Raw genomic sequence first — 27,148 nt, 5'->3', positions numbered from 1 at the left:
AAACTTTGGTAGATACCGAATGTGATTTTCAAGACCTCAATACAAGTTGTCTATTATTTGCAATACATTGTGCAAAATTCCTCCGCGAAGACCAATAGAAACTTTATATCAATAAACATACATATTGAAATAATCTAAATACCTAATAGGTACAAAGTAGTAAGTAGTCATTGTTTACAGTAGACTCTAGGTAAGCATTTTTTCGGTAAATCTGTCCCACCCAAATAAAATAAATGATCACTTTGGATTTTATTTGCTTTGGCTACGATTAACAAACATGGAAAACGCACCCGATTGACAGCTACAGCGCAGGCTTAAAAATTATGCCGTATTCACGCCCGCTGTGGATTCGAAAACGTGGCGTAGGTTAGTGAGTTAGTGGGTGAAACGGAGCCGTCGTTTGTTTGTTCGGCGCGGATCGGGCGCGCGGTGCAGGCCAGGGCGGCTGGGCGGCGGCGGCGGCGGCCTGGGCGGCGGAGGGCGGGCGGCAGTCGGGCCCGGCCGCGCAACGCGTCGCGCCGCCCGCTCTAGCGAGCCCCGCTTCCGGCCACGCTCAATATTACACATTCTCGCTTTACTTCACACAGTCAGGAATGTACACTTCATCTTTATTAAAATACCATACCGAATAAAGTGAGTTATTAAGTGCCTGTACCATTTATTGGGACGAGTTTTACGAGATTTGTGGGTCAATCGTTAAATCCACTGATGGCTTACATCACTGGTGTAGCACTATTTCGGCGGGAAATACTAGTTTAGCTACCCTAAACTAACAATATTATTTGTATCACTTTTTAAACATAGTTTTATAGGAAAAATACGTATTAATTATCATTATCATAGAATAAATGTGGACTGATTTCTTTAAAAAATATTTTTATCATCAGGAGATGAACAGTACCTTATAAGTTCTTTTTTGCATTTATGTATGTTTCAGTATTTATTTATAGTTATTGTGTCTTTATTAATATTAAATACATAATTTACCAGCATTATTATAAAAATGACCGTCGTCTCCGTATAATACCATTAATTAAATTGGGGTTGCCCTTTAATGAAGTCTCCTTAATCTGGTTTATGATTAATTTGATTTCATTTGTTCCGAAATTTAATGAATAAATCTTCAGAGAATATAAGCGCGAATTTTAATTAGGTAAGCAGGTGCTGCGGATTGACAAATTTAAGATAGGTAGATAGATAATTAGATAGGCACATAAAACCTAACATATTAGTGTTAATCAGAGGCTGCCGGTTAATTTTGATTGGATTATTACTTATAAAAATAAACCTCACTGAAACTCAAAATAATTATGCTTGGTAATCTAAATAACTCACTTAAGAAAAATATTTACAGTACGCTAATCGTTTGTCGGAATAGCGGCAATTAGTTAAAATATGTAAAGTACCTCTAACAGAGATTTGAGCAACTCGGTAACACCACTTACACGAGCGTCCAACAAACATTCACTATTGTCAGTATGAAAATGAGCATGTTGGAACAAAACTAGCCTCTAACATTGTGTGCGAGTTATGTACGACCCAGTTAATGAACGCATATCGGAACAATGTTTCAGCGTGTAATTTATTCATTACCAGCCGTCCTCGATCAACTGTCGTCAGTAACGGAAAGTCTCCGGCTGATGATGCTGTTGACGGCTCGCATCTGCTCCGTAGCGTCGTAGGTACTCGCTCCGATGTACCGACACTGTGTTCATGGACGACGCTGTCCGTGCCCACTGCAGTATCGAGTCTATCGGATATGCGTACACCGTAACATTTGCTATGCGTGTAGTTGCTGCGACTTGGCTTGTCACTGATCATTGTTTAAATGAATATACTAGGTAAGAACAGTAACAATCAAAAGCTCATCTTTAAATAATACTGATTTCATTTTTATTTAGGAAAGCCTAATTGAGGATGTGATACTTACAATGTTACATTAGCCAGTGTGATCGTGCAGTGCTAAGTGTTACTTGTGCTAGTGATGGGCGTGCAGCAGTAGACGCGATGGAGACGCTGCGGACGGTGCGGGACTGGTGGCTGGTGGCGCCGCCGTGGGGCTTCGCGGCGGAGCGGGACGAGCGCCTGTACTCCATGTACACCTCGCGGCAGCGGCAGCGCGCCGTGCCGCGCGTGCTGGCGTGCGGCGTGCTCATGCACGTGTGGGAGCTGCTGGTGCCGGGCACGCGCGACGTGCCGGGCGCGGCCGCCAGCTCGCTGCTGGAGCTGGCGCTGGTGCTGGTGCTGCTGGCGTCGCACGCGGCCGTGGGCATGGGCCGCCGGCTCGTGGCGCACGTGGCCTGGCTGCTGCTGTGGATGCAGGTGCTGTCGGCGGCCGTAGTGCGCGCGGGCGACTCCTACAACGAGATGCTGGGCTGGGCCGTGCTGCTGCAGTACCTCACGCTGGCCGCGCTGCCCTTCCACTTCATGGTGCTCATCTCCTACAGCGTCATCACTTTGATAGGATTCGTCTTGTGCCAGTACTATAATGCGTGCAGAAAAGGAAGATTACCCGAAGATTTTGCTTACCAGGTAAGGATTATTTACCTAAATAAGACGTAATCGTTTGCCCCCAATCCTTTTTGGCAGAGCTTTTTGGGTTCAGAGATAATGTCAGCGATGGGATGGTTATGAACGTTTGATGAATATCTGTCTGGCTAGCCTTTCATAACTTATAAGAGTTTTATAGTTAAGTAATTTTGTCCGTTTATAACATCGTCGTTCAGGTATCTTTTGTTTTTGGAACTTCTTACATATTTAGTGAAATTAAACGCTTTATTTGAGGAGTAGGTACAATGAAGACAAATTAAATCACGAAACACATTAAATATGCATAGTAAACCTTCGTTGGCGGTGGATCAGCCCAGCGAGCCGAGCTCGGGAAATGTCTATAGCTATAGGTATTAGGTAGATACGTATTGCCTGTAAGAGAATGTTATGTGAATCACAGAAATATCGGTAGAAATTACCTTTTCACAGGGCTGGCGCATTTCAGGATAAAACTTTAATTTATATTTTAAATCTATATACCTAATATACTCACGTGCAACGAAACAGTTCCACTTACAAAATACAGACTCCAAATAGCCCCAATTTTTTTTAACTTTTAATAGAAAATTTGAACAAAATGTTTACGTTTTTAGTTGTTTATATTCTGATGCACCGTTAAATGTAGTTAAATACATAATATATGAGGCGTCATTAAGTTAGTTTTTTTCCGTTCAGGAGTTAATTGATGCTTTTCTGAATGGAACTTTTTCTTTGCCCGTGAGTGTATCATTATCATCCTGCAATCGTTCACAGGCAAAGGCATCTCCCAGTTCAGTGCAGTCCCGAGTTCCACAACACTCAGTTCTCGGCCCTTTTCTTCCAACCACTATCGTCTACGTTCATTTGCCAGTACGTGGTTTGTCTAGACCTTGTCTGCTATTCAGCAAATATGTCCGACCCACTGTCACTACAGCTTATAGATTTTAAATATCGGTCGGTTGTCGGATAAGCGATAAATGTCGGTTTTCTGTTTATACATTTTATGAGTTTCTGATGTGATTTTTCAGAGAGACTTCAGGCTTAGCTCTTTCCATAGCAAGTAGACATGACCAGGTACTAAGTAGTTATTATTCTGTGACATGACGTATTTTTCAAACTTCGAGGAATGACCAAATATTTGCCCATATTTAAAGCCAAGCCATGAATATTATATTCCCCATACTACATACCTATGTGAACAATAAAACATGGGGTAAAAAAACGGATAAGTAAACACAAACCCATAACGTGTACGTAGGTAATTAAAGGGGGAATAGTAGTTACACTAGTCACCCAAATATTATTTTAGTTACAAAAAGACACATCAGAATGGTAGAATCGATAAAATACCAGTGTTTACATGTTATTTCAGCATGAAAGCACAAAAGTGTGTGTATTTGTTTGTCGTTCTTTCACGTTGTCGTCCAACGGAGGGTCGCTATATACCACGGTAGCTATACCCTTATTAGTTTATATATAGTTACATACGAATCTGAAAATTGACAAGACTCTTTGATAAAACAAGCTTTTATATCGAAGCTTGTAGGCAGTCGTAGGCAAAAGCTTCGTACCTACCTACTTAGCTACTAGCTAGCTTTGCTAGCTATGCAAGTTACTGTACGTAGAGAGTATGACTTTCAAGTTTCCACTTGAGGCTCAGATTGATGTCAAGTTGCGCTCTATTACAAATATGCATTTCATCGTCCCTTATTAGAAGCATCAGTCAGTATACTTAATTTGATCAAACTGCCCCTTTGGGCTACTGGTAGAAGTTTCATCTATTATTGTGTTAATAAATTGAGTTATCAAGTTTGTTCATAGTTAGGAGTAGTTAGGACATACGAGTAGACGGCTGATCACCTGTCAAACGCAAACTCTGCTTCTCTACCTCAATTTAGAAATACATCAAGATCGTATTTATAGGGGATACGAGTTTTATGTCGACGATTTATACGAGCCTATATTGATACTTAGGTAGCCGCGTATTCGTATAGAATTTTACGTGGAACATGAGAGTGGTGTTTTCCTACAAATATTTTTTGACATATGCCTTTGAAAGCTTTGCCTTTGAGTTTGGGCGCTGGAAGCCCGTTGGAAAACACCATCCCACGTCACTGTATATTGCAAAGGGTTTTTTTCTTCTTTGAGTCTATAACCACGAGCTCTATTTGCTATGCCTTTGAGCGTACCTACGCCGTACGATGGGTGAAAACTGCCTGGATGGCGTAGGTTTTATTCAACTATTTTCAAGGCATTTTCTTTTTAAAAGTGTATAGTGTTGTATCAAAATTCAAAACAACTTTTGGAGGCTCTGTTGGATCGTGCCATTGTTTCACAATTTTCCCGAAGATCCTGGGGCGACTAAGCATTTAATTTAGTTAAGGCGCATCATACCTGCCCAAGCTGAACCACTTTATAAAGTCAACGTTAAATGTTAATCCGGGATAACGTCGGCATCATAGAGATTCTAAACCTTAAGCTCCAATTTACCAGGTTTTGATTTTAGGCGCAAGCTTTCAAAATCTAATGAACGTTATTGTTATTAATTATTAAACATACACGAAAACCCAAACACATTATAAAATATAATTATAGGTGTTTATGGCGAAAAGCCTTGACCTGTAACCTATGTATCTGTACCTTCCTACTTGATAGTCAGCTGATTACTCTTTCACGTAAAAACCACTGAACAGTTTTTGATAAAATTTGTTTTTTTTCACTTAGCCCTAAAATGTAAAGTAGTAGTAATTCTTAGTAAATCTGGGATAATATATTATGTATGTGTGTATAAAATTTACTTATATTTGTTAATCCAGCGTATTAAACCTCTGATATTCCAAGCAACAGATTTTAATATCATTTTCTAAATAAACATTCCCAGTAAGTATCATCGTATTACGCAGACAATTTCAGTGTTTCTTATTGCATCATAAAAATATATTGATTTTGTTTTACGTTTATCTATGAGAACAAATCAAACTCACTGAAAATCATGTGCGTATAATATAATATCAAATAGAGTGATTTATAGTGACACAGTGATGTCGAATCTGAAATCTGAAGGCACCAAATTTAATTTTAGCAAGGAAAAACTATACTTATAGTTTTATGAAAGCACTCAGTATGCGAGCCTCCCCGAGTGAATGTACCTATCTATATACTCTACTTTTATTATACTTTTAGCGCTAGTTCAGCGACTGGCTAATCTTTTCACACCAAGTGGCAAATCTTGGTCTATGCCAAGTGTTAGTCGCTGAAAGTTTACTTGCTCTAGTGAGCTTTACGTTAAAATTACGGTTATGCTAGCTATTTTTGTTTCTTAAAAAAAAACAGATAGAAATTAGTTATTTAGATTCACATAAGAAACTCCATAGAAACTGCATCATTTCTACTTAGGAGGCGGCAAACTTCACCCTTCTCCTGGGGGCGTCACTCCTGGGGGCCACAGCCTACGCGGTGGCGGAGCGCCAGCAGCGCTGCTCGTTCCAGGAGACCAAGCGCAGCCTCGGGGACAAGCTCACCATCGAGCAGCAGAGCAAAGAGCAGGTAGGTAAGCTGTAGATTATAGTCACAAGTTTAATGAGAGTAGGCTGGTGCTTGTAGCGCAGTTGGAGAAAATGCCGCCACCACCGTTTCGTACCAATCAATGAAATCACAAGCACAGAATAAGGCTGGCGCCTGCGCCGCCCACGCGCGGAGTGACACAGGCCTGTCACAAGACTCACAAGTAAGATAAAGTGCCTACACATACAGGAACTGACACATGCGACATTCCCAGTTGCGGTATTGTATCTACTTAGTAAGTGCCTAGTTAGTTATTACGTTCGTAATTATTCAATAAAAAGCCACTTTTCATAACCTATGATTTTTTTTATCTAAATGTGTCATATACACAATATCTACCTATAACCGTCCTATACCAGTGCAGTGAACTTGCAGCTCGAACGCATAGAGCGAGCATAGCAGGCAAATATTGCGGAGCAATAGAATTTCAGCAAAAGTTTAACATTGATGTAGGTCATGCCGGCAAAATGCTGTATATATGAGCTTATGCATACGTTCGCAAACTATTAATAAACTAGACGAACCGCAGCGCGAATCAAAGGTCAAATTTTTTTGAATAAAGAATAGTAGGTAGTTATATAATTTCTCGTAATTACATAAGAGTCTAAATTGTTTTGCATGTGATTATGTTATGTTTTTGTGTGCAGGAGCGGTTGTTACTGTCCGTGCTACCGGAGCATGTCGCAGTCCAGATGCGGAAGGACTTGGGCCTCATCGACACGCAGTTCAAGAAGATCTACATGTCCCGGCATGAGAATGTCAGGTACTGACGCTACTGCCGCTGACATATTTCGCTTCAATAAAATATTCAAAGCAAACATAACTTCTCAATATAGAACAGTTTATTTTAACTAAATCAATAAGTAAACGCCGTGGGCGACAATATCTACTGTACGTACTTAGTTCTTACATTATGTTGGAACAGAAGTGCCCAGACAATGTTAGTGTGTGTTTGTTCACATTCATAAATATTTTTTATTGACGAATGCGTCAGAGACAGCTTTACCTACTTACTTTGATCTATTACCGTATATTTGTACTGGATGACAGGCAGATTTATGTTTCCAGCTCCGTTTATTTTGTTTCCAAAATGATACATAGGTTTGCCCGTAGGTCTTGATAGTTTAATATCCTGAGGTGAATACTGAGGCATTATCATTTGACGCTGTTAGCCTGTTACTAATGGTCTCGGAGAGCTTTCCACTAAGCTATAGGCATTAGATACATACACAGACACTCCTAAGCTGAAACAGCTTAATGCGTCTCTACCATGCGTCCACTTAATAACGGTACCGACTTATTTACTTATCAAAGTCAACCTAATGATCATCTGCTCGACGTCTATTACGTATTCTGTTATAGGCTATCTGACTACTCTTAGCAACTATTTCCATTTTCCGAGCATCAGTATACTTTCACAACAAAATAATAGCCGAATGTACGAAACTTTAACTAAACTATCGTACAGTTTTCCGTGTTCTAAATTCCTGAAACTTTTCCGTATGTGGATAGGTCAGTTCAGCAGGGAAAGTTGTATAATTTCATATACGCGTAGAGTTTTTATTAGTTTTCGCCGAGCTGACACGTTTGTTGGTCGACAGTATTCTGTACGCCGACATCGTCGGGTTCACGGCGATCTCGTCGACGTACTCGGCGCAGGACCTGGTGGCCATCTTGAACGAGCTGTTCGCGCGCTTCGACCGCCTGGCCGAGGTAACTACTAACAACATTCGATACACCGCTAATTAGTGCCAACTTCAAACTTTGTAAGTTTTCCGATGTTCAGATATTGTGCTTCATTATATCTGAGCAACAATGTTCATTCAATATTCAAAACTTTCCATGTAAAGGAAATTTTCCTGTAGAGAAATCTGCTGACGCTATTTGTGTTTTCCTTTGTGTATTGTAGAAATACCAGCAGCTCCGGATAAAGATTCTCGGCGATTGTTACTACTGCATCAGCGGGGCGCCGGTCGAGCGGCCGGATCACGCCGTGCTCTGTGTCCACATGGGCTTGTCCATGGTCAAGGCTATAAAGTACGTATCACTGTCACTTACGTGCACGACTTTGCATTAAATTTCATAATTCCATAGCGTGTGACAAGGTGGATAAGTCTATATTATGCGATGATATGTTTTACTTATAGGGACCGACCGTTTTATTTTGTAGCCAAATTATGTAGGTACAGTCAGCTGCATAGGTAGCTATTATATACTTTTGAACCATGTCAAACTTAATAACTGCCTGTTTCAAACATTGAATTTTTGTTTAGTTGGTAGTTTGACAAGGTACAAAAGTGTATAGCTACTTATACAGCTGACTGTACTATGGCTGAAAAGTAATCCTTAACTCACCGATGAGCCAACGATGAATTCCTTAGACAGTCACCTACCAGGTGTAATACCTCATGGCATTGCGTTTAGTAAATAGATGATTGTCATGCGTATAGATACGTGCAGCAAACAACCAACTCGCCGGTGGACATGCGAGTGGGCATCCACACGGGCGCGGTGCTGGCGGGCGTGCTGGGCCAGCGCCAGTGGCAGTTCGACGTGTACTCGCGCGACGTCGAGCTCGCCAACAAGATGGAGAGCAGTGGGAAGGCCGGGTATGAATGACGACTGTATTATTCGATTGTGAAATCGCGAGAAAAGAGAAATAGTGATAGTGACAATAGCACCAAATTACTCCTAAACTGTAAATAATAGCTTAATGATTCCATCTCGTCTGCCATATTGAAATAAGTATACTTAACAGCGCATCAGAATATTTCCAACTCAAAACGCAAATATTTTCATCAAATTCATAATTCAAGTTTTTAAAATTGAGGTCATTTGGTGACATTTTCTAAGTGGAACTTTTTCATTGCTCGTGATTGTATTAATATGTATTTCATAAGACTGGATTTGTTAGTTTGGTATTTTTTGTAGACGAGTGCACGTCTCGGAAGTGACGCTGGGCTACCTGAACGACGACTTCGAGGTGGAGCCGGCGCACGGCGAGCGGCGCGAGGAGATGCTGCGCCAGGCCGGCATCAAGACGTACTTCATCGTACGCGTGCTCAAACCTGTAAGTTTCAAGGGGGTCACTCTCTAAGACGAAGTAGCCGAACGAACGAGCCACAACTCTATTAAACGTGCCGAGTGCACAACAGATCTCGTTCGTTCGTTTTTCGTCATTATAGAGTTACCCTGCAGTTGTCAACCATTCACGAGAGATACAGCGGGCGCGACATTGCTTTGTTACTTTTGTTTCCAGTTTCAGAGTGGCGAGGAGAGGGGCGCGGTGGAGGCGGCGGCGGGGGCAGGGGCGGGGGGCGCGGGGGGCGAGGGGGACGAGCCCGACACCCTGTCCGACCTCCGCGACGACGACGAGGACTCGGTGAGTGCACTACCGCCGCCCTCCTCACTTCCGCTTCAAATAAATAGGACACTAGACTAGAGCATACTGCCCTAGATCGTTTTACTTTTGTTTGGCACGAACTGTGCCGTTGCTTTTCTGGATGCCATCAGATGAAAGATGAATCATTTATTATTACTCGTATCTCTATAGCATCATTTTATAATTAACCCATTTGATCGCTAGTTTTCACATGAACGCTTCGTATTTACAATATCCTTAGGTTCTATCACCGCAAGAGGAATCGGTGGACGATAGTGAAGAGCTGAAAATACTTGAGATGTTAGAGGAGGAGTTGGTCAACCGCGATGACGACAAGTGAGTCCATGTTTCTGTCATTTATCTGCTTTTGCGCCATCACCTCCATCGACGGAGCTATAATACTATCTTAGAACCCGCTAGCTTCCCCAAAACAAGTTTTAATTCAGGATGACTGGATATCTGTGAAAGGATATAGTTAGGAATATTCCGATCGATTTAACTATATGACGTGAATTTTTCTTATATCTTAATAATACTTAAGTACCTACCTATGTCTCATAAACTTTTGTTTTCACAAAAGCTAAGGCGCTTCGAAACAAAAAATCTTTAAAAACGTGACTACAATTTGAAATGTTCCTGATCTATCTCCTTATAACGGACCGGTCATCAAAAACCAGACACTCAATCTTATAAATGAGGATCTCTTTAAAAAAATTACCTTTAAAACTAGACCCAATCTAAAAACTAGCGAAACTAAGCAGCTTTAGGTGTGTCCCCCTCACCATGCCCCTCCTGACTGGTTGTTGTTGACAGGGAGCTGGCGGATGCGACCACGTTCTGCCTCACGTTCCGCTCCGAGGAGGCCGAGGCGGCCTGGACGCGGCGCCGCGACGCCTGCCCGCAGGTACTGATTGTCAATCTTTAAAGGAATGATCAGGGTGCTTGTTAGTTTGACTAGGTACAAAAGTGCATTAGCTGGCAAATTCAGAACTACCAAGTTGTTTGAATCGAAACTGTACATAATAGTATTTTGATCCGGCAGCCTAATGTTTTTGCCCCTGTTTATAATCTTACGTAAGTAGGCAGGTACTTACAGTTTGAATTGATTTAATTTATTTCTGATTTTTGTTTCCGACCATGATATTTTTTGTTTTAGACCTTACATTATTGAGAGTACTTACTTACACAATAATTTAACTATTTAGCTAGCTAGCTGTTTCATAAAATCTGTCTTCAGTCCTCCCAATGTTACAGTACGCTTATTTATTCAACGTTATTAGGTTTCCAACTTTAGCTCAGGTTACTAAACTTAACCTGTTAGCTGCCGAAGCGCGGACCTGTACAATACAGTACTGTAAATTGAATAATAATAGTGTCTGATTTCTCGGCAAATAAACGTTTTATGGATTCAGAAATAACAACTCTACTTACTACGGGCTCGTCGTAACAATGAAACTGACTTACTTTGCGTGCTTAAATTTTTAGTTAGCGAGATTCCTTCAGTCTTTTTTTCTACTTCCATGATAAAAACTTAACTTTATAAAGCTACGACTGACAACAACTCTCCAGTTTTTGTCACCGTCACGCTAACCAGAACATGCCTTAACCTCCCCTGGTTTCCCAGGCGGGTGTGGCGCCGCCGCTGCTGCTGCTGCCGCCCGTGGCGGTGCTGGCGGGGTTCGCCGTGCCGCCCGCGCAGGCGCTGCACGCTCTCTACCTGGCCCTGGTGCTGGAGACCGGCCTCATCAACGTCATCTACTACGTGTGCTACCGATATGCTGCTTATAAGGTCTGTATACTTACTGCCAGTTTCAATAACTCAATCTATCGATAGCGGAGAGTTACTTTAATAATATTTTGACAGATTGTAACTTTTCATATTATGTCAAAATAGTATGAAAGTGACTAAAGTTATCGATAGATAGAGATTTGAAACTGGCAAATAATAAGCAGAGGCACGGTGAAAAAGTGTTGCACCATAGAAATGAGGGCTCAGGTTTATAGATGATCCCTGATTCTCATAATGGTAAGACTGTGACTAAATTGTATCAATTTTGTACATATGAGAATCAGGGCTCTGAGATTGCCCTAATATTCTTCCGACCAGTTTCGATGGAATCGATTATTGATGAAAGCTATTATTTTCAGAAAAAGACAATAAGCCCATACTGGAAATTAACGTGTGGGTTGTTCAATATTGGCATGTTCATCGCGGCTAACATTACTCCTCTGGTAAGAACTAATTACTTTATATTTACGTACACTTCAGATACTATTTTAACTATTATTGATGACTGGTGTCCTGATTTACAATCTATATCACATATCATTTCCACTGACGCACTTTGACTGAATAACTCCTCTGATCCCAATTTCTGGGGTCACAGAAGGTACCCCGCTAAGCCGAGTCAAGTAAAGCCCAACGGGGCACACACCACATACTACTTTTACCGGACCTCTGAAACAAGGCATAATCCTTCATCACTATTGAAGCATTGTCTCTATGTCCAGATAATCTGCGGCAACTACGAAGCGGTGCTGGACGACGGGCTGGCGGAGGGGTCTCTGCCGCACGCCGGCGCGCGCCGCTGTCTGCACCCCTCCTACTACTACCAGGTAACCAGCACCAGCCAGGGGCCAGCAACTTGGAAAAATACTTCCTACTACTACTAGGTAACACATCACCACCAGTGACCAGGCAATGTCTCTATGTGTTGATAATCTGTGCCGCACGCCGGCACGCGCCGCTGTCTGCACCCCTCCTACTACTACCAGGTAACACGGGAACACTTCACCTCCACCAGCCAGGGACCAGACAAATTCGTCAAATACATTTATGAATAAACATCATCGGGTTGATCGCCTACTATAGGGAGAGCCCTTCGCCTGTCCTCGCCTATTTTGAATTTGTATTTATATACATACATACATAAAATTTAATATTTTGTCAAATATGAAGTTGAACACGCGTCGATACCTTCGAACTGCATAATAAAGAGATTTTTGCCCGTGCATGCTTGCTAGGTAATGTAGGGATAGTCACAAGAATACCAATAGGCCACCAAGTAAAGAGTACCATTTCTATCCGCTTTCACCATCACTCAATTAGTTAGAGGAGAAAGATTATCACTTAACAGTGGCGTGTGAAACATTCGAGCAACTGATATTGAAAAGGTGCTAATTGAAGTGAAGTGGCAGTCACTACCGCAGGCGATACTTTATCAAGTTAGAAATGCTCAATAATAGTTTACTATCATCTTCAGCCCTGATTTTCTTAGCATAGGTATCATAATGCACATTTTACGATAAGTATTAACATTATTTACTTACAACTCTTACTTACAGCGAGAGCATAATCAAACTTAACAGCAGCCATATCTTTTCAATTAAAATAAATCGCTCCCAGAAAATAATTTTACCGACTTACTTAAAAAGAAACCAAACTGGTATCATTTTAGGGCCGGTATGAATCTGGCAGTGCGGCAACGTGAGAATATTTTTTTCAGGAGGCCATTTAACCTTAGCACCCCTCCATTCCAGGTGGGCGCCGGCATCGCATGCGGCGCACTATGGGTCTCCCCGCTGGGCGGGCTGGCGCGCGCCGCCCTGCTGCTGGGGCTGGCCGGGGCGCACGCGCTGCCCGCGCTGTTGTACCCCGTGTTGCTGCGCCCGCGCATCGACCTCGACCGCGACCCCTACCTGACCATCAACCAGTCGGCTGTCGACTACGACTTCATCGTGAATGTTGTGTGAGTACTGTGAAGTTTTACGAAGCTAGTTTTTCAAAGCTTCTCCAATATGTTCTTCTGTGCTTCTTCAACATTGTCTACAGTTTCAGCAAAAGTCTGAATAAAGCGTTATAATATGCATATAAGTAAGATATTTTGTAATGCGAAAGTATGTTTAAGTATTTGTGCTTATATCAAGTCGAAATGGAGCAACACCATATTCAAATGTGTGAAGGTAGTTAAAGTGGGTCTGGCGAAAAGTGGGTGCAGCAATGCACCTCTGCCTACCCCGCAAGGGAGTACATTAGTACAAGGCGTAAGTGCGTGTTTTTTTTTGAAGGTAGTTAATTGGCAGGACAAATTAAAATGTGCATCTTCAAAATTCCTGAATCCTAATAAATACCCATTTACCTGAGTAATCTCAAGTTAATGAGCCATAGTATTAAAAAAACTATTGCTTTACAAACCTATAAACTGTTGCTTTCATAGTTTTATACGCCATACCTCTCCTCTGGCTACCTCGCGGAAATTGACTGAAGATTGATGCATCGACAAGCGGATGTCGATGCATCAATTAACGAACTCTGGAGGTACAGTGAGGGCCTGATGCAGTTCAAAATTACACTCTAGCACTTATTTCCGTTGTATAATACGTTTAGAAGCTGTCCTATTGCCATCACTCACGACATTATGTTATGCTATGCGATTTCATTTTCCAACGACTTCCCATGAAATGGTGTAGATAAGTGTATTTTGCAGCGATGTTATCAATAGTACGGAGCTTTAGACTCTAGAAAGAGTATTTGTAAAGTATTATCTCACTGTACTCTACCTACTACTAACGTGTAGACGACCTACACTAACATTACAAATAATGTAGAGCTCAATTCTTAAATTCCAGGGCGCCCATCCATCACAGCCGGCATATATTGATGCTGCTGTTAATAGTGCTTGGTCTGCTGATATTCGACCGATATGTAAGTGTATTTATTTATTAAATGTACACTAATCTTCTCTCTTTCTAGTACTCGTATGATCTAATGAATGATTTCAGCGTTGCTATGGATTTGTATCTTTGAATAGCACAGAAATGTTTACAGATGAAATCTCTGGCATAGGAATGCGAGAGCGCAGTAAATTTATTTTTATTAAATACATACCTACAACTACATACACATTTGTTTGTTTAACAAACGTTATGGCATAGTAAAACTGGAACATAGCTTGGTTGTTGAGGTGTAGTGTTATGCCTGTGTGTGGGTGCACTCGTCTCTTCGCTCACTGGAGCTGACATCCTCGAGAGGGTGTGCGGAGGTGAGAGCCAACACCCTGAACACACCCACGCCCAGGTTTAGCGTGCGTCACTACATTATGAAATCTCTTTTCATTGTGATTAATTACATTGTAAGTCAAGTTTAGTAATTGTGTCATTATTAATTAATTAAGTACTTATAACTAAAAAGCACTTGTGCAACGACCTTCAATTGTTATGTAGGTAATTACAATTATTTTGATTTTATTCTTTGAGACTGTTTTCATAATCAAATTGATATTCATACAAAATACTCTTTAAGTTAAGTACTTACCACTTTTCATGTGAATCTAATGTAGGTAAAGCGAAAAGCTTTTGTAAGTTACTTTTGACTCTCCGATTGTTGGAAATCGAGGACGGATATTATTATATACCATATATGCCACAATTGCCACACCATAGCAACCCTCATAAATCTAACAATTCACTTATTTCGTCCAGAGCTCAGCTCTAGAGCGCGCGCGGCACTCCCGCGGCTCGCGCATGGCGGCGCAGGCGGCGCAGGCGGCGGACCTGCGCCGGCGCAACCAGGCGCTCATCCACAACGTGCTGCCGCCGCACGTGGCCAGCCACTTCATGGGCGCCAAGCACCACCACCGCGACCTCTACAGCCAGAGCTATGCTGAGGTCGGAGTGCTGTTCGCCAGCATGCCTAATTTCTCTGGTGAGATATATACATACGCATATACATGAAATATATAATATAATCAAAATATAATAATATAATATGTGCGGACATCTCGCACACGACCATCTGACCCCAAGGTAGGCAGAGCCCGTAATATTGGTATCGGTCAGCTGATATATCTACACAGATACATAGATAGATACATATCATTATACACATTATATAAACTCATACAAAATGTGTTTAGTAAAGAAAACTACTAAAAAAGTAATCAAGGACAGAGTTACTAGTCAAGCACCACACGCAATGCATAAAAAATAAGCTTCAGCGGCGCTGGTCTAGCCATTGAATAAATATGATTTTCTCCCATCTATGAAACTGCTTTTATCTCTGTTTTATATCAAAGCACAGTTCTATTAATACCACCGCCCACGTTACCACTATGAACTCAATTAACAAGCAACATTTCTAAACATTATTTTAATACGACGGCACATCAAGCGTATCTTCATTGTTTACTTTACGCAATTAAAATTAAACCCACGTTCACATCTGTTGCAGAGTTCTATTCAGAAGAGACCGTCAACAACCAAGGACTCGAGTGTCTGAGGTTCCTCAATGAAGTCATATCCGATTTCGATTTGGTAAGCTTCACGGCTCGTCTCTAGTTTAGTTATGGTTACATTGCTTTCACAACACTTCTCTTAATAACCGATGCTAATTGATTTGCAGCTGTTGGAAGAAGCCAAATTCAAGGATATAATAAAGATCAAGACTATCAGCTCCACCTACATGGCTGCGTCAGGCCTAAACCCGACGAGACAGATGCAGGTGAGTCCACACCTCACAACGCGCCAAACATGAGTGAGTAGGTACTTACCCTGTCTACATTCAGCGGAGAGTTTAAAGTGTGATGTAACTTTGCACTGTTTGTGTTGCTATGTCTATCATCAATCATCGTGATTTGGTGAGAAAAGAGATTCAAGATTTCCTGTCTTTTGGTTTGGTGTTTATTTCTTTTACACGTTACGTCTTCCAAATTACAGACTAAACGAGATGCATGACTCATATTAACTATAGTCATAATTATCGTCAAAAACTAAACTGTACCGTCAGCATGGAAATTAATAGTTTATATAAAGCTTAGCTTAAAACTTAGGTTTGGGTGACCATTTATAATTGATTGCATTTAAGTACTTACAATGTATACCATCGCTCTTACGGTGAAGGAAACCTGCAAATCTAGATTCTAGATGTGTAGCTTAAGTACATTGTACTCATTTAAAACGGTGACTCATGACATACATCACCTCTGACTACCCCTTCGGGCATCACAGTCTTGAACAAATATGTTATAATTGATATCAAATCATTATAAAAGTTAACGTCAAATCTAATATTATGAACCCCTCCCCAGCCATCGGACAGCGTGGTGGTCCGCTGGGCGCACCTGGCGTGCCTGGTCGAGTTCGCGCTGGAGCTGCAGCGCGTGCTGGCCGCCATCAACGAGCAGTCCTTCAACCACTTTGTGCTGCGCATGGGAGTCAACCACGGCCCGATTACCGCCGGCGTCATCGGTGCCAGGAAGCCCCACTATGATATTTGGGGGAACACGGTTAATGTGGCCTCGAGGATGGAGAGCACTGGCAAGGCTGGCTGTATACAGGTGAGAGACTTTCAGATGATTATGAGTAAGGTTTGATGGAGAAGTACGATGCCGACGTAGAAGACCTACCATTTTTCGTATTTTTTTGGTGGAGTTGCCTTCGAAACTTACTAATAAACCACCATATATCATACTAAATTTATATTACAATATGCCAAAATGTTACTGATTAAACACCCAGTTCTTAAATTTTATCTCTCCTGCTGCCACAACACGGGTTGGTTATCAAAGCAGATAATTGTCATTATATCGCGATTCACCAATAAAGACGGAGTAGTGATTGGTTCAACGAACCCGTGTAGTGGCCGCAGGAACTAAACTGAGTAGCAGACCCGTCAAACTCCCAACAAAAGTTAATCACTCACGCTTCCATCCTCTTCAGGTGACAGAGGAGACGTGCGGCATCCTGCAGAGCTTCGGCTACTACTTCGAGCAGCGCGGGCTGGTGGCGGTGAAGGGCAAGGGGCAGCTCATGACGTACTACCTGCAGGGCAAGCGCGACGCCGCCGTCGTCACCACCACGCCCGAGGACGACCCTGGAGCGGTCAGTTGAATAGAATAGACATTTATTCTACACAAAAAAAATACTGTCATTGAGTAGTATCTTCTTGTTATTGTGCCAGCGACAAACACTGTAGAGCTGGTCTAGTCGTGGAGGGATTAGTGCCGATTTCTCCATAGTGGGTTAGAGCATAACCAGGGATTCTTGCTTGACTTTTGAGACATCTGTCAATAATTTAATATGGAGCTGCTTATTAAAGTTAAAAGAAGTGAAAATATTTTTTATGAAATTAATTCTATTCTATCTGACATACACGATTGGTTTACCGTAAATAATCTTTTATTGAATTCTAAGAAAACGAAATGTATTAAATTTACACTGCCGAATGTTAGACAATGCGATACTAACATTATTCTAGATGGGAATAAATTGGACCTAGTTAATGATACTGTCTTTCTTGGTATGACTATAGATTCAAAGTTACAATGGGGACCTCACATTGCCAAATTGGCTGGAAGGTTGAGCTCGGCAGCTTTTGCTGTACGGAAAATTAGACAACTGACCGACGTTGAAACCGCCAGATTAGTTTACTTTAGTTATTTCCACAGCTTATTGTCGTATGGCATTTTGCTTTGGGGTAGAGCCGCTGATATTGAAACTATATTTGTATTACAGAAAAGAGCCATCCGCTCTATATACAAACTAGGTTCCAGGGATTCATTGAGAGAACTATTTAAAGAAATTAACATCCTTACAGTTCCATGTCAGTTCATTTTTTCCAATTTAATGTATGTACGAAAGAATATTTCAACTTTTGATACAATTGGCAGTAATCATGACATTAATACTAGGAACAAGCATAAGCTGGCTTTTCCAGCGATGCGTCTGGCGAAAGTTAATAAATCGTTTTTAGGGTACTGTATTAGATTTTATAATAAGCTTCCAGAATAAGTTTAAGTGTTACATTAAAGAGAAACTCAGTAAAAAAGCTTATTATAGAATTGATGATTACTTAGAGGACGTTAATGCATGGCTGTGATAAGTAGTTAGCTCTGCTCATTTTTTTTTATTTATTTATTAAGGTTTATTCACAGATAGTGTATCAGGTACATTCACACATACTTTTAAATAATAGGGCTAAATACACTACCTACTTAAGAATAAACACAGCATGCCTAATAATAAAGGTGCTTAGTGACTACTACTTAAGTTATTAACAAATGAAGTTAGTTGGTACATATAAAAAGTTTAATTAAAAATACTGTTTCGTATATTAGTTATTGTGGTTGCGAAAATATCTATAGATCCACTATGATGATTAAGTAGCTTGCATAAGTAAGTAATGTTATAATAATAATAATTAAGCTTATATGTATTGTATACCAACTAGTTTTAAGTCTTTTTTTGAAAAGATGGCTCAGGAGTTTCTTGCCTCCGTTCTTCTCCTTAGACAGAAAGAGCCCCCCCTTATCCGAACGGAGAGTAATTTGTAAAAATTGACGTTCATCAGAAAATTTTATATTTGTACGATGAATAAAAAAATTTGACTTTGACTTTGACTTTGACTTTGGAGATGACGTATAATTGATCAACCTTTTCCTGGTTACGATCTAACAGACTATGGAGAAATTGGAGCTTATACAAAAAAAAAATACAGTCACTAGTCATTGAGTAGCGTCCAAGGACTTTATGTAGCGTCTTATTGTTATTGTGCCAGCGACAAACATTATAGAGTGAGAGAGTGAGCTGGTCTAGTGGTGGAAAGATTAGCCAGTTAAATATGTTGGTACTCCATGACGTCTGAGGGCACGCCGGACCTATATTGTGGCTTGTATTTTTGTCGTGAACGAGACTGTAATAGATATTGAGATATAATTTTGAAAATCAATGGTGTCTGAGTATGATCCGTGACGGTCTATCATGACTGTAACAATTTAATGTAGAAGATTCTGTTTAAATGCACGAGCGTAACTATAGACACATAAAATGTAAAAAGGCTATTGGAATCACGCCAACGGTATGAAAACGTAATATATAAACATGAGTGATGTTTCATTTCTTTTTAAAGGAAATAAAAAAGTGAGAGCACATTAAACCGAATCGTTACCATTAATTTGTAGAGGCTTCGGACTTTTATACCACTTTATCATTCTGTTTTGCCATAAAAGTTATTTGAAGTGCCAATAAGAACTGAAAGTCTATTCACGAACACCTTCTTTATATTATATCGTACGATCTTTACACTTTTTATATTTTGTTGCCTTATTCACAAGTACTAAAGGTTGAAGTAAAAGTTAAGTTAGGTTAAAGGTAGTATTTTTAAAAATCTCGAATTTCTTGAAGGATTACTAATAATAGTACATACTTCTAAGTTAGTAATAAATCGTTACTTTTTTGCTTTCAGATGGTAAATACTCACGAAGACGGCTCCAGCGAAGCCCTCCTGGCCAACGGCGGCGCCCCGGCCCCTGCCCCCGCCCCGGACAGTCTACTGGCTTCAGCGGACTAACTCACTTCTATCGACTCTACAGATCACTCTCGAGCAATTTCTGCAAAATAACCTCAAATCTGAGCTTACATTCTTCTAATAAAAAATAATACTTACTTACTCAGTTTTAGGTAACTTTTGCTGTTATTATCAAGATTAAATAGCGCGGAATTAGAGATACTGGAAGTAGTTCCATGGCATCAATCAAATAAATTTAAAAACATGTGAACGCAAAGCATCGATCCGTGCCTTGATAATGATCAACTAGGTATGTTATCTTATAGTTATAACAATTTAACGTTTCTGATGTACCTATGTATGTTGTTACTTACAGTAAAGGCAGTCCAAAACATTAGATACCTACCGTACGCGTAGCGTGTTTGGTATGCTCAGAAGGATATCATTATAACATAAGTATTTATGATGCGCCTATCACTATGTTATTGGGGAAATCATAAAATATTTATTCCGCAATTTACTTTGGTGGCTACGCTGAACAAACGCCTGCATCGTCCGTACACACCTAGATTCCAGATGTGCAAAGTATCTACAGTAAACATTAATAATACGGTCGAGCCAACCATTCACATATAAGAATGTACAAATCTAGTGCAAAAATACCTCTGGTTTATCCCTTCAGGCGGCTACAGGCATTGCAGTGGTTTGCTACTTTGTGTCTTCGTACCTACTAACTCGTGGATAATTTCCCTTTTCTTATAAACATATCCTTCAGATGTAATTTATTGTACGGTGGCCTGCGCCTAAAAGTATACAGGCGGAGTTTTTATAATAGCGATCCCTGTTGATGAAGGGACCAGCTACATCTTTTATAAACCCAGGGACGTGTTGTGTGTGATGTGTGTAGCAGTGGTGTTTATGTGGATGTGCTTGAGCAGCCTGTGAGCTTGTTATCGCTATTTTAAAAACTCCGCCTGTATACTTTTAGGCGCAGGCCACCGTACCTACTATTTTTAAGTATAATTGGTATGTATGTATCTTCATCATAACAACACACTTATAGGTGTCTGTTAGATAGTGAATTTTGCTTCGAGTGGAATCATTTGTTGTAATAATTGTACGCATGCATGCATGCATGTCATGATGAACATCAGTCCCATAATACAACCTATCTACTTAAATTTTATGAGAATTGTACAAGTACTAAGTAAAACTATTTATATTCATTTCAGCGTATGTATTAAGAGTACATAAGCTATGTTGATATAGATATCTATACCATGATGAGTGTCAAAGTTATAGTAACTATTAGCAATTTTTGTTTTCGCAGTATATGTTCAGCGCAAAATATCCGAGTTCTGAAAAATATGATTTGTGTTTACTTAGTTAGTTATAATTTGTAACTGAAACTTTAGTAAGTACTCCTCATGAAAACCCAATAAAGAAATCGGGCTACGTGTAGTTACTATAAGAGCATATTAGATAATTTTAAATGTATGAGATCAACTAGCGTTGATGCAAAATTGTGCTTTCGTGATACTTTGCCTAGAATTAGTGTTTATTCATAAGATACAGTAGAGATAGGGATTATTGTGCTTTCATTAATATTATTAGAACATGATAATATATAGAGCTCAGTCAATAGTTAGATCTGCCAATCGTACATATAAGCAGACTAGGACAATTAGACAGTAAGTAACATAATCTAAAAGGTTTTTATCTTTATCTACCTAACATACATAAGTAATAATGTGTTTTTTTGTGAATTGATTTATTTTGTTGTCATCGGATACTGTCAGTCTTCCTAGATAGGAAGTATTAAGACCGATGGCAAATCCACGGTCTACGGCTATCTCGTAGAACTGCCTCATCCGTATCTAATTAAATAATGAGTTTACTAATTGACTATTAGTGTCAGGTATATGTTTACCGAATGGCTGGCCATAATAATGCCAAATAACCGATGAACGCGGGAGGTAGGCGAGTTCTGGAAGGGAGACCACCAACTTGCAAGCGAGGACTGAACCGTCCTCCGGTTAGACAGTAGTCATTGAAAGGACAGACCTACGTCCAGAGTAGTAGACCATAACGGGCTGATAATGATGTTGATGAAAGACCTAATCTACTTCGACATGGGCATAAAGTGATCCTACTCCGACGGTTGGCCTATATTTTCCTTTCGTTATTTACTGGAGTACGTAGGTATTCCTTTTTATGTGGGCACATCGTTTTCTATAACTTCAGATATCATGAATGACACGACCCTGACCCTCTGATACCACTCTGATTAAATCTGTTCCTCTATTACTTATGAGAATAGTGATTGTAAATTGTTTCATTCATATTAGGCATACCTATATATCTACGACATACCTGTAAAGTAGAAACATACTTCAAATATGAGTCCCGAAAGTTAGGATTAATTAGAGCAACCTACTTTATTTCAATTATTTTCTATTTATGTTATTACTTATTTGTAATTATATTGAATTAATTTCGAAATAAGTTTCCCTAACAGTATTTTTAGGCATGGCATTAGTGATCTGATCTCTTAATGTATCTAGGTGTATAGTAAAGAAATGAAGTGTTGTGGCTTACAGCCAGTGGCGGATTAACCTATAAGCACGACAAGCACGTGCTTGGGGCCCCGGGCCTCCAGGGGCCCCCATTCTCTGCTGCTGTTTAATTTTATACCTAAGTTTTATTCATCCACAATATGTCCGATGTAATGAGTTTGCTCAGATTAAAGGGCCTACCACACGCGTAAGTGTCGCCACAGTTTTGCCTGCGCGGGCCGGCTTAAACACGGAATACCGTGCGTGTGGTTGGTAAAGGGCCTACCACACCACACGCGTAAGTGTCACTACAGTTTTGCCTGCGCAGTGGTGCCACTCTTGAGGGGTATTGCGTCTGTCTTGCGTTCCCAGCATTTGGAGAGTCGTGGCTTCTCGTCGGAGGCGTTTCTCCAAAAAGTGAAAATGCTAATATGATCAGCTAGGTAATGCCTATTTGGAGAACCTAGAAATAATAATATAATGCCTATAATTTACAAGTTAACTTGCAAAAAGGCCAAAAATTGCTTTTTCATCCAAAATCTAAAATAAATTCTACGTTCTAGGTAAGTATTTGCTTCTTACTGCTAGGTTCTAAAAAAGGTTTGATGAAAATTTACCTACGTATTTTTGGTTTTTGTAAAATCGATTTTATAATAATAATAATAATAATTCCTCACAACCTCCGTCATTTCATCACAAAATTAGGCCCTCCTCACTTGGCTTACGCCCGTGAGATAGGGAATAAACCTCCAAAAGGAGTGAAAAACAAAGAAAACATATAATAATAATAATAAAAGTTTATTTCAATAAAAAATAGCAACAACGCGTTACAGGCTTAATCTAGACAAAATAGGTTGAACAAATGCGTTGTGAGTTGAACCATCATAACCCTAAGCTAGGAATTATCCTGTAATATAGGGTTATGATGTTATTTTGGGGAGAGGTTGTGATTTTTTTAATGTTAGGGTCAATTCAGACGTACCACAACCACACCACAGCCACAACCACGCCGTGTGGTCGGGCGTATATTTTGTATTGAAAATGAATAATCCAATTCACACGTGCCACATTTTGCCGTTGTTATCGGCGACCACCTGTGTAATACGACCACATCGCAACCACATCGCGTCGACAACGCCGCCACGCGGCGGCGGCACCGCGGCCACCTCCTCTCCCTATTAACTGCATACGAACACGTGGTTACCACATCGCAACGACAGCGACAACACAACCACATCGACATTTTGTCGCTGCCACAACGCAACTGCAAAAAGCCGCTGTCACACTATTCACACGTAACCACAGCTTGTCCACATTATGTCGCTGCGACGTGGTGTGGTTGTGGTACGTGTGAATTGACGCTTAGGTGCGCGGGACAGCCGCAATACATTGCCTTTCAAGAGAAGGGGGGCAGGCCGACTTAAACACGGAATACCGTGCGTGTGGTTGGTAAAGGGCCTACCACACGCGTAAGTGTCGCCACAGTTTGGCCTGCGCATGCCGGCTTGTACTGTACATGGAATACTGTGAGAATGGGTGGTAAAACTGTATACCGCGCCAAACCCCAAATGCAGCTTGCGCATTTTTCGACATGTTTGAAATTTTAATAATTTTGCCATTCATTAGAGTATTCTCTAAATCCAGTTTAAAAATTTTAACATGTGAATGATTTTTTCAATTTTACAGCAATTTTTTTGTCCACTTCGATCGTGTACGGTTTGATTTTTGGGAATAGCAGGCAACTAGACTTTTTTCTAGTGAAAGAATTCTAATTGTTTGCAAACATTGAAAATATACCAGTGGAAGAAATAGTTCCTCATTGGGAAACATTGTTTCCAGTTTCCACGCCGACGATTTTGACAAAAATGAGGCTTGCGCGTACTTAACTGTGCCGTGTGATAGCTCGGCGTACCTGCGCAGTTGTGACGGTGGTGGTGCTTGCGTGTGTCGTGGGCCTTTAAGACAAGCAATTTTTTTTTTAAATGTTTTACATCCTTTTTTATAGAAAAGTTATAGGACGTTTTACTAATTGAACTGTTTTGTCACTCTTTGTCAAGGAACAAATTGTTCTAAATTAGGGGCCTACACAGGCTTTGAGCTTAGGGCCCCCGATGCTCTTAATCCGCCACTGCTTACAGCGTGAAATGTATGTGGTACCTACTTGATGTGCATATTCCAAGTAGCTCCAGAAAATATTATTTATTAATACAAAACACAACTTATAGTATAGTATACTGTTAGTTAAGTATACATGGTGGAGTTTTATCAGTGTACATACCTACTTCCAGTCAAGTTATACTTATATAGATACATATTTGGTTTTAGGAGATGGAAAATTCTACTAACATTTCCTCTACTACCTTCCTACTACGCATGCATTTCACGCAAATTAGTATAATAGTATAATCTATGTACTACAGTATAGGTAATGTATCGTAACGGATGCCGATGTAGTTGTTTCAGTGTTTATCTTTCAAGTAGCCAATAATAGATCTACTTATTGCTATGATACCTACAGTTACTGAGACAAAACATGTAATGTAGGATTTCAACGGTGATATTATATTTTATCTAATTTTATATTGTACTATGAATATAGAAAAGAATTTTATTTTTCTCTTAGGTAGACTAATATCTTCCTGTGATTTGTGACCATTAATAATTTTATACGTGTCCTATAGCTCAATCAAGGCGAATCTCTCGTGGCTATAATTTTATTAATAAAGCAATATCTATGAAATATAACCAGCCTTATTATTTTTTAACCAAACTAGTGAAATATCTTGAGAAAATTTGCTAGATATAATTACAGAAAGTGATTGGTGAAATTGTAATCATTAGTATTTATGACATAATAAAATTGCAACATAATTTTGATGCATTATTAGGAATTAACTAATGCTAGTACAGGAGTCATAGTGTGGAATGCGGATTTTTATGTTTACGATACTTACTTAATTATAAATTGTCTACCATAAAAATTAACAAACAGTAGGTTACACTAACTCATGAAAATTCATGATCAGTATTTATCATGATGGTAGGTTAAGAAATAAGTAGTAAGTTAGTTATAAGACCTTATTGTACCTACTTACTTAAGTACCTTCTTTATAAGTAGGTACTTAAGTCTAGGCTTTGCATTATCCCAAACTCGAAAGAGTCGTTATATTAGGGGTCCATTCATAAACTTTCGAGTCATTGAACAAATGTTGTCCAGAATGACCCCTTGAAAGAGCGGTGGTAGCTCAGTCGGGTAAGCGCCCGCTTCTCACGCCAGAGATGCGGGTTCGAATCCCGGCGCTGACATGTACCAATGAGTTCTTTTCTGAATTTAAGTACAATGTATACCATCGCTCTTACGGTGAAGGAAAACATCGTGAGGAAACCTGCAATATCTAGATTTAGCACATCTAGATATGTGAACCCACCAACCCGCAGTGGACCAGCGTGGTGGGAAAATGGTCGAAGCTTAGGAAGGCAGTTTAGACCTTGGGGATATGCACAAAGGTTCCATTCGAGAGAGCCAGGTGCAGGTACTGTTACCCCCACAGAGAATAGAATAGAATAGAATAGACCCCTTGAATCATCCCCTTTCAGCTTTCCCTACTTTCGAAAAACCCAGTAGGTATGTAAAAACGATCCACGTCGCATGTGGACTGGTGTTGATCCTGCCTAATTGCATCCGATGGCGAGCCTCACTTTAGAAAACAATTTTGTTCAACGAGATTGCTGCTAATCTTAAACAGACATTACCACCTCCTCAAGGCGACCAGATGGCGCAGTGGTTATATAGTGACTATGACTGCTTAGGGTTCCGGGTGCGATCCCTGGTAGGGGCAGATATTTTGTCTGAAGACAAATATTTGCTCTCGGGTATTGGGTGTTCAGTGTTTGTGACAATGAAGTCCCTAATTAAAACTCATCATGTCTTCTTTTACTTGTCTAACAATCCTCACCTAGACCAGTATTAGCTACTAAATTAAGGTTTTTGAATAAATCAGATATCTATAATCAGACAAATCACTAGCGTTTAAGCGAGATATCGAACGACAGTGAAAATCTCAGTGAGTGTTGATATACTTGCTAAATTTCAGTATGAAAAAAATATGGATTGCGGTGTTCACAAACGAATTACGTAACTACCTAGACTTAATTTCCATGCTAACTGTACCTATGCATGACAATGTAGAAATGGAATAATTATGACATAAAATGCAACATGCAGACTCCGAAATAGACTCATAAATAGAAGCTATTCTTATGTCAGCCGAAGTAAGGAATCTACTATAATGTTAAATTAACCCCCGACGGAAACAGAGAGGTCTTCTTTAAATAAACTTAAAATTTATCATACTTTCTAGTTGTGCTTTTTTTGAATATCGTCGTGGTTTAAAATAAGGAGTTAAGTAATTTTCCCTCGGCTTACTATACCACTTTAGCAACACCTGTAAAATTCATACAATATTTTGATTTAGGTGTTTACTGACTAAATTGAAAAATTAATAATTAGATAAAATTTTGAAATTAATGGAAATCTGAAAGCTACTCTGTGACCCCGTGCCCTTTAGTAGACAAGTTTTATTTGGAAAGCTCTTCGTTTCAACTCTTATTAATCTTTAACTGGTTTTTCCCAATTTATGATCCGCTATCATCAATAACTTTCTGTTAAGTTTTTCTTCCTAAATGTTTTAATGATAACAGCATTTTCACATACAACTAATTCATTGGTTGACCTATTGAATTAATTCATACATTATTATTAAGTCAAACATAAGAAAGAAATAAAAATAAGAATCGTGCTTTTATAAGAATAATTGAATGAATAGCAGCTACATC

At 39.9% G+C, this 27,148-nt stretch overlaps 1 protein-coding gene across 1 annotated transcript; it reads left to right on the top strand.

The window, feature by feature from the left end:
• Window positions 1–472: 472 nt before the first annotated feature.
• Window positions 473–20,542, top strand: LOC105387232 (adenylate cyclase type 3). Its single transcript, XM_038121251.2, has 22 exons — window positions 473–633; window positions 1,902–2,532; window positions 5,926–6,075; window positions 6,741–6,856; window positions 7,695–7,806; window positions 8,003–8,130; window positions 8,544–8,702; window positions 9,025–9,163; window positions 9,353–9,475; window positions 9,717–9,811; window positions 10,289–10,379; window positions 11,100–11,264; window positions 11,624–11,707; window positions 11,987–12,091; window positions 13,016–13,224; window positions 14,105–14,180; window positions 14,957–15,179; window positions 15,705–15,787; window positions 15,876–15,974; window positions 16,561–16,809; window positions 17,192–17,353; window positions 19,716–20,542. The coding sequence occupies exons 2-22, from the start codon at window positions 2,008–2,010 to the stop codon at window positions 19,818–19,820; spliced, it is 3,198 nt and encodes a 1,065-aa protein (XP_037977179.2). The 5' UTR covers window positions 473–633; window positions 1,902–2,007; the 3' UTR covers window positions 19,821–20,542.
• The last annotated feature ends 6,606 nt before the right edge of the window (window positions 20,543–27,148 follow it).

This window comes from Plutella xylostella, chromosome 4, assembly GCF_932276165.1.
Source record: "Plutella xylostella chromosome 4, ilPluXylo3.1, whole genome shotgun sequence".
In the NCBI taxonomy this organism is placed as follows: Eukaryota; Metazoa; Arthropoda; class Insecta; order Lepidoptera; family Plutellidae; genus Plutella; species Plutella xylostella.
This window is presented reverse-complemented; position numbering and strand designations above follow the sequence as displayed.

Excerpts from the sequence above, each read along its gene's own strand:
- LOC105387232 (XM_038121251.2), top strand. The coding sequence starts at position 2,008 with ATGGAGACGCTGCGGACGGTGCGGGACTGGTGGCTGGTGGCGCCGCCG. Across the intron at positions 11,708-11,986 it reads CGGCTAACATTACTCCTCTG|ATAATCTGCGGCAACTACGA; the intron begins GTAAGAACTAAT and ends CTCTATGTCCAG. Across the intron at positions 15,788-15,875 it reads TCATATCCGATTTCGATTTG|CTGTTGGAAGAAGCCAAATT; the intron begins GTAAGCTTCACG and ends ATTGATTTGCAG.